Here is a 12,069-nt window from a genome sequence, read left to right on the forward strand (position 1 = left end):
TTATCTACACCCATTTTAATAATCTTTTGTCTTAAGGAGGTCTAAGCCTTTTTATACGGTTTAAGGGGAGGGCTGGTATGTCACAATTTGGCAAGCCTTGCTGTTTGGCTTTGCCTTTTTTCTTTCTATGTTTGTGCACCAGCAGCAATGCTGTTATCAGGACACTTTTCCTGGAAACAATACTTGTTATTTAACTGTCATTGCTGGATGAGTAGTGGGTTGGAGTGGATTGGATTTAAATAAAAGTCTCCTTATTCTTGTAACTACTCTACTGAAAGAGAGTTAATCATTTAAAGACTCAAGATACCTCTGGCTTGGCCAATTGCAACATGCCCAGGTCTCATAATCCTCCAGACAGGGATATGCTGGTGTGCTTTTTGGGAGATAACATATAGTAACTGTCTTACAATCTCCAAATGGCTCCTTAATGGCGTAGACAACCAGGCATAATTTAATAGCCCCAAGCTGGCTCTAGGATTGGGAAGCTTATGTAGCTCTCCCATCCAAGTTGCAGATCCTGGGGATTAATATCACATTCTAAATTATTTTGCAACCAAGTTAAATTTGTTAGCAACAACAGTAAAGATGTGATAGCCACACTATCAACTGTAAAACCCAGGGTGAGGTCTGCAATGGTATGGAAAAAATGTTAGTTTGCAGACTGAGATTTCTTTTATCATTCTTCTATCTTAACCTATAATATCATACTATAGCAGTGGTTCCAACCTCATTCAGATTCAGGACTCAAGACACCTCATGGAAAATGCCAACTCTAAGTTTTCATTTGTTTTTTGACTACAGAACCTGGAAAGACCGCAACAGGTTAAGAATGCTTATTTGAGATCTCTGGTTTTATCTTTTGAATCTTGTTTGCATACCTAACAGTGCTAACATTGTGTGGCCCCCTCAGCACTCATGAAAGGGTCTCAAGGCATCCCAGGGTGTCACAGCCCCCTGCTTGAGAATCACTGTACACATTCAAATTCAAGATAATATTTGGCATTTTTTTGTAGTCTTCACATTCTACCTGCTAAGCCCAGCTCATAGCTCACATCCTGTATTTGTATATTTTATTAATGTATTAGGAGTTTACTGACGAAATCAAAGATAAGAGACTGAAATGATCTATTACAGCACCCAGTGCTTCCCTGTGATATGCAAGTTTGTTCTGCATGGTGTATTTTTGTGGCTATTTAAATGTCTCAAACACCAAGTTTCCATAACTCCCAGTACTTATAGGAGACTATGCCACAATCAGATAGCTCTCTCCATCAGGAAAGGTCTCATGGTTACCTAAGTTTTCATGCATTTCGTCCCATTGCTACGTTCATCTTCATGAACCCTTCCAACTGTGAGAAAAGAACTTTTCCTTTACTTACAGAGAGTTAACACTCCTTACTTGCTAGCTATTATTCATAAAAGTGAAAAACACAAGTGTTCACTGTTGCTCTTCACAAGAGCAAGAATCACAAAGGAAGGCAAAAATATTATATAGGCTGCAGGTATGATCCCACAAGGTGCTCAAATTTACAAAACCGAGCCCCAAAAAACGAAAACCAAAGGGGATACTTTTAAATCCTCTCATATTAACTTCTAGTTTCTCCCAAGTATGTCATTTTAACTGACCTGATTCCTTCTTACTGGGCTATATGAACAATCAGTCTAGAGGTTTTTTTGAAACGATCATTTCTTTTCAAACCAGCAAGAAATATATTTAATGTAGTTTCTTTTGTTACCCTCCTCTACAACAACTGCAACATGTATTTTTCAAATGTATTCTGTTTTCTGATATGCTACACTAAATAATAGAAAATTCTCAGACAGAAATGGAAGATGAAAGGTTACATTATAGTTCAGTATGATATTGTTTTATAGTACAATATAAAAATAATTTCTTCCATTTATTTCTCTTTTTCTCTCTAAATGGAGACAGATTTCCTCACTTCTAATTTGCTTTTATTTCCAATTTAAACTTTGTCACCCACATATAGAGAACAAACCCACGTACTGGATAACTGATTAAAAAAGGAAACTTATAAATACATACACATAGACACAAAAAAATGACAACACTACTTAACCACTTTTATCTTTTATTGTGGAACTGAATTTGTTTCCTTTACATCAAATATCCTGAATGGAAGAGGGGATATTGCACACAAATATCATAAAAGCACTACATATTACTTTCACTGGAAACTAATTTTCTACATTAGATATGACTGGATAGAATAGAAGTGATGCAGGAGTATAAGACATAATACCATACACAGCTGCAGACTGACACAAACACCATTCAGAACAAGAGAGAGGAGTGTGTGAGGTGCTTCTCAGCCAGCAACAAGACTGTTAACTTTCCAGAGTTTGGAAGATATATGGCTGCATGCAAATGTGTAAAAGCGTACTGCACTTCATAATTGTTTTTTCCCTGTTGCAATTACAGCCCAGTCTTGAATGGCTAGCTCCGGTCAGCAGGAGCTCCTAGCTAGTTTAGTGCAGAGAAGCATTTTTTTTTTCTTTTAAATATTTTTATGCTGCCTTTTTATTTTGTTATTTAATTTTTTGTAAAGTCACAAGAAACAGATTTCTTTTTAAAATAGCAAACATTTTTAACCAGGTGACTAATATAATTGCATCCATCCAAAGAAATGCTTATCCCTAGATTGCTTTTAGTGTTTTGTTCAATTATTAAGTGAAAAGATGAAAGCTTACAGTTTCTTTCAAGTGTAAACATTGTATTTCTCCTTTTCTAATAAATCCAGACCAAAAAAAATTACCATTTCTCTCAAAATGTCATCACTGAGCAAGAACCTCTGGTGACAGATGTATTAGAGAGGCATATGACAGAAAGGCCAAAAATGTACAGTAGTAGCTTTTTGCGACTGAATTTCTTGTGGTGGGAAGGGTTGAAAATTCCATTAACAAACTGATTTGCTCTTAGCAAATGAGTATTGGATGGTTCCTGATATATGTTATTTTAGACAGTTAAAAAAAACATTCATATACACAGCCTGCTCCATTCAACACAGTAGGTAAAGTAGAAAAAAAATTAGGAGTGGAAGATGGAGTGAAAAGTAGGAATCAATACAGTCAGTCCCACCACAAGACTTTATTTAAGAAAGCATGCAAGAGAGGATCGATCTGCTTGAGTCTGGGAATGGGATGTGATCTCAAAATGTCAATTCTTTGTTGAATTTCTTCAGCAGTATAGTACTACTGTAAAGATCATGATTCGGGGATGCTATCATGGTTAATACCATCATTAAGCAGAGTGTTCTTTACACTCAAATATTGAATCTTTATCATTAGAATAACCAATATCAAACCATGCTCCTAGAAATCTGTGCTGATCAACAGCACTCACCATTAATGTACATGGTACATTTTGATGACTGTTACTAAACTAATTGTGTACAACTATGACTAGCACAATTAGATTAGTTTCACAGGCAGAAAAGGCATTAAGGGCAAGAGGAGCTAATTGAGAAGTTAATATTTGTGTGACACCCAAGCTTGGTAGCCTGGAAGAGTGGATGAAGTAACTATTACCATGGCTCCTAGGAAATAATGTCTGCCAATACACAACAACTGGACTGGGTTTCTTAATATTCCTGTAGCAACAAAAAACCACATACAGTTTAAGACTGACTGTAATCTGGTGGGTTTTGTTGTTGTTTTTATTTAATAAAACCAGTATTTGAGCCATCATGAACTTGCTTGGGGAGTTGGAGATTTAAGGCTTGCTTCTGATTTCATTTGCACTACAGTTATAGTCCTGTAACTCCCTTGATTTCAGTGAAGTTATTCTAATGCATACTGGTGTTAGTTTTAGGAGTATTGCTCATTGTTAAATAGATTTTCTACCAAAGGGGAGGCACAAACCATTCACAATCTTGACAGGAAGTCTGGGGGAAATTGCTCCCACCCACCCAACAATTTTGAAATCTTACCCTACATAAGAGAGTAGACAAAGCAGAAAGAATTGCTGTAGAGACAATACAACTAATTCTGCCAAATATTTTGCCTTGAGACTACATATTACAAAATAAATGTTTAGTAAATGAGTATGAGCTCAGCAAACACCACGTGTTTTCACAATCCATTTCCCTCTGTCTTTTGTACCACAATCAGTTATTTTTTAGGATTTAAAAGGTAGAACAATAAATAAAATAGCATTGCTAGAGACATCTAACAAAAATAAAATATTAAAACAAAAAGCCTCAACATTTGACAAACAATAATTCACAGTTTTAAAGGGGCTCCAGGGGCCCAAATTTAAAGGGCTCTGAAGTAGTAATGAAAACATCATAAAATTAGCAGTGCAAACATACACCTAATGAAACAAAAATAAACTAACCATGTTAACTTTTAAAATAAATTATAAGTAAAGAAAGTAAAGTGAGGTCACAGTTCACTACTTAGTGGAACTCAAAGCCTGCTCTAAAGGTGAGTTGTACAGACCAGTACAAATCTCCATTTATGAGGCCTTTATCTTATTGAAATTCTGATTCCCAAACCTGTTAAAATGTAACAATAATTTCTTTAGGGGTAAAGCTTCTGAGACAGAATAATTCAAACATTCCTAAATAGTGGACTGATATGTATGGTGTTCCTTTGGAAGTGATCTGCAGATACTGGGAACATTAAAAAAAATGCTTGACTTGTTTCAGCCTATCATTGCTTATTCCATCTTTTTTACTTGTCTTGAAATTGAAAATCTAGGCTTCTAAAGAACAGTCAATTAGCATTTCAAATCCCATTTTTGTGATCACTGAAAGATTAATTTTATGGATTCCCCCCCAAAAAATTCTTGGCAGTTAAGTATTTTCAATAAATGTTACTACAATATCATACTTCATTCTCACCAGAACCTTAAACAACATTATGCATTTATCTTACAAAACTACTAAAAAAAATTCCCATCAGCTGAAATTTTTTTCTTCGCATTTTCCTGTAAATGAAAACTTTTTGTTAAAAAGGCATCTATTAAAAGTTCACGCAGAGTTAAAAAAAATTCTTCTGTACATTTGTTCCCATACGCACTCTTAAATTAACAAATAAAATCATATCAGACAAAGGAAGGTAAAATACTGTACAGACTTGCAGAGAACCTTTTTCAACATCCTGTGTGTTTCACTAAGTTTTGCATTTCTGATACTGGACACCACTTCAATCTTGCTTCTACAGTACAAAAGAAGCTTTCAAAAAATGTCTGTCTCGTTTTGTTGAGCTGTCCAGGTGCACCAATGAAGTGTTCAGCTAACATACGTAATTCATAGCACCAAGCCATTTGACCAATCAGATAGGCTCCTAGTACCACACAAGCACACTCACACTTCTTTACTGGTGTAACTATAATCCTACACAGATGTTTTATAAACTTGCTGTCTCACATTAAAAAATAAGTGCATTGAGTTTCTTTGTACATTCAAGTCACTTTCTAAGGCAAATTGTCTACCATGTATATGTACTCCCAACTGCTTTGGTATTTTGCATCAGTTAATTAACTGTTGATGTGGGTGTTTATTCATGCAGATTTGTCAATTCTGAGTGGACTAAGTGGAATTTCACTGGGAGCATGCCTTAGACCAGTATGTTTGCATGTTAAAAGAAAAGTTTTAGAGTTCTGAATGGGGTTCAAGCTACTTGCATATTTATTGTGAGAAATATGTCAGTATGCAGAGTTCAAATTAACCTAGGTAACAGCTTAATGAGTGCTTAGGTCTTATATCCCTCCAAAGCCACATTCCATTTCTTTTTTCTTCCTACTAACTTAATTTTGTAAATCACACCCCCTTTGCGATAGCTCAGACTGATACAAATGTAAAACTTTCCTTTCACGTGAGAGCATAAGCAGACTGCAGTAAGCGATACATCTATTGCCATAAGACTAATGCAGACCTAATTATTTATTACCTTCTCCTCCTACCCCTCTCTCTCTTTCTCTCTTTCTCTCTGTGTTGCTATTGAGGGCAAATGCCTCTACCTGGCAGAAGTCAGTTGGGTTTGCTAGTGCATGGTTTCCAAACGTTCAGCGGAGATGAAGCTGGATCTGTAACTGCAGTAATTTGAACCTTATTGTGGGAATACTGTTATTTCCCTTAGCAATCAGCAAAGACTGAAAAATGTTAGTGACTTGCATCACTATGACACAGTATAGCATTTGGCAGGTATATAGTTCAGCAGTTGAATTAGATGGGTTGAATTTTTAGAAAAGGCATTTTCAAATTGAAGAATTTCTGGATACAAAGTTTAATATTGTGATGCATGGCCTTGTTTTTACAGTTCAATCTTGCATGCGGGGAAAGATTCATCTTGCATAACAACAGTGCTGCTGCTTGCCAAAACCATGATGTTAAGATCCTGCTGTTTTTCATGGGTCTCTTGATACCATTCCCTCATCACTTCTGAATCATGGGTTGGGATTAAAGTCACCTAAGATACAGAACAGGAAAACAGTTAGCTGTCTTAGTCTGAAGTCAGGCAAAAGGTAGGGCGGGGTGGCATCCCAGGGGACCTGCAGCGAACCGAGGGGACTGGAGCATGCTACTTAGCACACTCCAGCCAGCCTTCACATCTCCTGTTTCAGCATCCCCACACTTCAAAACGGCTGTGGGTGTGGGTGTTCAATGAGCTTCAGTTAAAGCACCCCCGCCAACATTTTGAAGTGTGGGGACTTTGATATATGAGATACTGTAGGTGCTTTAATTAGAGCAGCTCTTGGAGGCACTTTAATTGAAGTGCCACTCCCCTCACACTTCCAGAGCATGTGTAAAAAAGCCCTCAGAGACTAAGTAACTCAAAAAGGCATAAGATTTTGTAAGCAATAGCCTACTTCATCAGATGCTTTGACAAGTTATGACGATGCTAAAATGAGCATCTGACCAAACAGGTTACCTACAAAAGCTTATGCCTCTGTAAACCAATTAGTCCACCCTGCCCTACCTTCTACAATACAAAATAGGGATTGAATGTTTATTATATGAACCATTAAGGCAAATTTGAAAAAAGGACAACTTTCTTGGTTGTTAGCCTAGGAAATCTTGCAGCACTGAAGTGATAGTAGCTCCTCAAATACACCTTTTATATGCACGTAACACCAGAAATTGTTCCTAATAAATGAAAAATATCAAGCGTTAAGATGAACAAATTATATTTTGAGCAAGAGATATGACAACCCACAGAGTATAGCATAATACTAGACAGCAAATAGATTTTAATTAACTCAGTTTTCACATTGTCTGTTTCATGATTCACCTGCTAATAAACTCCAGACAATTATGTATATCTCCTGTGTTTGTGCATCGGATTTCTGAATGGATAAAATATTAGTGGTAGTGTTGGAGTGATTCTATAGCCACAATGGTCCAGGAATTATGAAAAAAGCAAAGATTGTTGTGAGTGATATCTTTTATTAGACCAACTGCAGATTTAGAAAATTATTTGAATGCAAAATGTTGCATTGAATCCTCTTCTAGTTAAAAGTATTATGAATGTAGTGCATTTGAAAGCTTGTCTAAGTCTATCCAAATAAGGGAGTTGGGCCAATAGAAAATATTATTGTGATCTTAATCTTTAAACCTAGTTGTTTATGTACTTGGTTCTTTTTTAGTCACTCAGATTAGCTAAACTGGCCAGGACTCCTTTTGTATCATAAATATTCAAGCCTCAGACAACTACCATTGCTTGAATGACTTGGCAAACCATCTAAGCAAGTACTTCCTATCTGGCCTACAGGTTGTGAAGTTTCCAAAAGCTAAGCCTGTATGTCACTCTCCTTAAAAGTTTTATGAGACAGTGTTCAAATATCATTACAAGAAGAGACACCCTAAACAGCACTCTTCACAAATTTTCAGGTAAGTGGCTTCTCGTGGTCCCTATGGCTGCTTTTCAAAAGGTTTTGAATTTGCAAGGAGAAATACTATAAAACAGCTTACCTGCATGTTACCTTCCCACTGAGCCTTGCCCTCCAGCAGGGAGTCCAGAACTGCCCTGCTGGGTTCTTCAGCAGTAGGATCATTCCCACTCACCACATAGTAGGATGACCTCACCCTCTTGAAAAACTCGACATCAACATTCTTGCTATTGCTGTGGTTGGGGATATACACCAGGTCCAAATACACTGGAGGTCCCGGAGGCACGGCTATAGATTTTGCTGGTTTAGTATTGCCAGGGCCTTTAAAAAATAAGCATAAAAGCTTTTTGTCACTTCTTAGTGAAACCACACTTATTAGCTACCATTATAATTGTAGAGGTGACATTTCTCTTTGCGATGCATTGATAACCATCATATAGCTGCTGCTGTCTTTCAATGACTCTGAAGCACTCATACCATTATCCTATTTCAGCTAACATCATGTTCCAGCATGTTTATATCCCAAATATATGTTTAGGGGAAGAAAAAGAAGAGAATAAGCTTAACTGGTTGCATAGTACAATAGGAATTCACTAGTAAGTCTAGTCAGTAATTTGCCAAATTTAAGCAAAATATGAATGTCCATGTAAGGATCTGATTATTGCATTATCATTCAATGAAGATGGATAATTTTCCCCAGTCCAAGGTACTGTATTTCCTGTGGGCATGACAATAACACAAATTTGCCTATTAAAAGTATTTTAAAATATTTAAAATTAGTGTGGTAATTCAAATCCAGCTCCATGCAAGCTGTCACAGTTACTACAATGTAACCATATGCATGGGCAATTTCAGTGGCATTTGTCTCTCTCTCATAATAATATACAGGAAGCCATGGAGGTCTGGAAACAGCATTAGAACTCTTAAGGGCATTAGGGGTAAAAAGCATCATTCTAGTAAGGATAGCTAGTAAGGCCTAAATAGCTGAGGATATGCTGGGTGTATTTCAGGGTTGCTGCAGGAGCTATATCAGTGGATCTATGAAGACCAAAGGCAGAGAGGACCTGGGAGCACAGTGAAACCTTGTACAGTGTCACCCAAGGGAATCAGCAAAATTGACTGCAAAGTAGAGGTAGCTTTTAAAAACAGCTACGCTAAATTGCAGTAGTAAACTCATTGGGTTATTTTCAAGGAATGACTTAAGAATAGGGACTGATTTTTAGTGTAGATGATCAAAAAGATTACAGTATTTCAGTGGCAGTTTAGCTTTTTGGAAAGTGTTCCACAGATTAGCCCCACATACCCCCCATGTAAAGCTCCCATCCCCTTCCGCTACCCAATTGGTTGCTCTGCTTTCTGTTCCCTGCCCTACCCAATCTGTTTTCTCCTCCCTTCCCATTACTCCCTGCCTGATTTGCTGCTCTGTATTCTGCTGCTGTGCTGCCTGGCCCCTCCCTGGTCTGCCATGGGCCACACATAAAGGCTACCCATGCCACCTGTGGCACACGTGCTGCAGGCTGGCCACCCCTGCTGAACGTGGAGAATGGAGGGATGATACCATAAAGAATGAAAACATGAAAACTAAAGGAAATTTTAATCAGGCCCAACTTTATATCTCTCTGAACTGTAAAAGAAAGAGGGCTAAACTGACATGTACACTTGCGATTCTGCCTTGGCATACAACATAAAAGTATAGTATCCTACTTCAAAGTTCACATGCACAAATGTGCTGAAACAACTAAGCATCTAATTACTTGTATGCACAAAGTCTTGAAATTAGAAATCAGCTGCGGTATACAAGAGACCCTTTACGCACCTGTCTAAACAAAGGCATATGCAAACATCCAGTCTGTGGTTCACCAAACACAGCTGCATATGGATTAAGCACAGGTAGTTAAAGCCATATATTGAGAGAAACTCCTTTTTGCTATTGAATTTTAATGTGTTGTTCACCTTAAAAAAAGGCTTAACCTCTTGCTATTCAGATACAAATACTATAAAAAGAAACTGCATTTGCTGTGCATTAGCTCATGGCATGAACAAACAATCAGAATTTTATCAGTGACTGAATTCAGATGTTCATCAAATGCATGCTCTCCTCAGCAAGATACAAAGAAGATAGTTAATATTTGGTAAAATGGTCTGGGCACAACATTCTCAGAGAGAGATGCACTGAAGTTTAAGGTCAGAACGACCTCTGCATTAATTCAGGAGACTGGATGGGCACCTTGCTGGGGTCACCTGACCCCAGTTGTCATCCCTGCTTGGTGCAGGGGGATGGACCCAATGATCTTCAGAGGTCCCTTCCAGCCTTACAATCTATGAATCTATTCTGAATAATGCAAGGTACAGAACTTCAGTGAATAGTTCCTGCTTCAGGTCCAATACCTATGGTTGAAATAAGGCATGTATTTTAGAAAAACTTCCAGTCTTGATTTAGTGATGGAAAATCTACCACAGCCTTTGTTAAAATTATTCCAATGGTTAATTAACTTCATTGTTAAAAATGTGTGGCTTTTTCCTAATCTGAATTTGTCTAGCTTCAACTTCCAGCCATTCAGTCTTATACTTTTGCTGCCAGACCAGTGGCTGATAACCCTGTCAAGCTATGGGCTGTAACAACCCAGCTCTGGGTCAATACGGGCTGAGGGGCTTTGGCAGTACCATAGCAGGGAGGGAGAATCTGGCCCAGGCCTGTGCCAAGGCTGGGCAGTAGGGAGCTGTGTTGGGGCCAGGTGGCTAGAACATGAGCCTCTGCCACAGCCAGGGTGGGGAGAAGTGGAAGCTGCGTGAGTGTAGCTCTCAGCAATCTGGCCCTGGTGAAGCTACTCAGGACTTGGCCTCAGTGCAGCCTCTTTGTGCTTCCCCCGCTGTGGGCAAAGCTGCCTATCGCCAGAACGCTGCCAAACCCTCCAGCTCTGCAGGTCAAGTCCAGTGGTTCCATTTGCTGGAACCAGCCCACAGGCTGTATGTTGCTGACCCCTGCACTTATACCCTTATCTTTGTTAAACTGACTGTTTCAGATTTCAGCTCCCTATGCTAGTACTTTGATTGAGTCACTCATTAACCTTCCCTTTGATAAGAGTCCTCAAGTATCTCACTGTAAGGCACGTTACAATTTTTTAATTTGTATGGTTCTTATTTGAACTCTCTCAAAGTTAACAGCATCTTCTTGAAGTGTGGACACTAGAACTGTACCAAATATTACAGTGATGGCTGTTCATTTCATCCTCTTGTGTCAAAATCAAGTACAGCTTCAGTGCTACTGCAGTCATGGCAGAAAGTTTTGTCCCTAAATATATTGAACACAAGGCAAAAGAATTGGGGAAATTAAATATACCATGGACTACATCTTACAACTGGATGTGTAAACAAGAACATGAGTACTAGGAGGCAAGGGGCAGCAGACAGCATACATAGGAGGAAGCTATAGATAGAAGAGAGTTGGCTTGCTAGGAATATAACCTAGCCATGCTGCTTCTAGATAGTTAGAGCAAGAATGATGAAAGGGTTCTACAGCCTATTTCTCCTGGCTTCCATGATCAGGAGGCAGCAGGGCAGACCCTACGAGGAGAGGCTACGGGACCTGAACCTGTTCAGCTTCCACAAGAGAAGGCTGAGGGGGGATCTAGTGGCCTGTAACAAACTAGTCAGAGGGGACCAGCAGGCACTGGGGAAATCCCTGTTCCCCCGTGCATTGCCAGGAGTGACCAGGAATAACGGTCACAAGCTGGCAGAGGGTAGATTTAGGCTAGATATCAGGAGGCGCTACTTCATGGTCAGGGCAGCTAGGGTCTGGAACCAACTTCCAAGAGAAGTGGTGCTGGCTCCTACCCTGGGGGTCTTTAAGAGGAGGCTAGATGAACACCTTGCTGGAGTTGTTTGACCCCAGTACTCTTTCCTGCCATGGCAGGGGGTCGGACTGGATGATCTGCTCAGGTCTCTTCCGACCCTAGAAACTATGAAACTATGACATAGGGCAGTATTAGCCTAAAAAAGCAGAATCTCCTTATTTAGGGTGGGGGAGAAGAAGAATAGTATTTTTATTAGAAATAAACCCAGTCTTACTGCCACTTCTCTTTTGCTGCCAAATTTTCAGACCTATGGGGAGCCCAGGGGCTGGATAACATGGCCCCTGATGGTAGGTCACCTACAGGGTCAGGTTGGTGTGCAGTGTTAATCCAGCATGCAGAATCACACCTGCAGTTGACCAA

The 12,069-nt window shown here is 39.0% G+C and overlaps 1 protein-coding gene across 1 annotated transcript in view; it reads right to left on the minus strand.

Annotated features, from left to right (window-relative positions):
- Window positions 1-2,079: 2,079 nt before the first annotated feature.
- MAP1B (microtubule associated protein 1B) overlaps window positions 2,080-12,069 on the minus strand; it is a 101,032-nt gene continuing 91,042 nt past the window's right edge. Inside the window, exons 6-7 of the mRNA XM_019532280.1 lie at window positions 7,938-8,176; window positions 2,080-6,435 (exon numbers count right to left, since the gene is read on the minus strand). Coding sequence (XP_019387825.1) covers window positions 6,280-6,435; window positions 7,938-8,176 — 395 coding nt within the window. The 3' untranslated portion in view covers window positions 2,080-6,279. The remainder of the gene's footprint in view (window positions 6,436-7,937; window positions 8,177-12,069) is intronic.

This window comes from Crocodylus porosus, unplaced genomic scaffold (genome assembly GCF_001723895.1).
Source record: "Crocodylus porosus isolate Cpor-Errol unplaced genomic scaffold, CroPor_comp1, whole genome shotgun sequence".
In the NCBI taxonomy this organism is placed as follows: Eukaryota; Metazoa; Chordata; order Crocodylia; family Crocodylidae; genus Crocodylus; species Crocodylus porosus.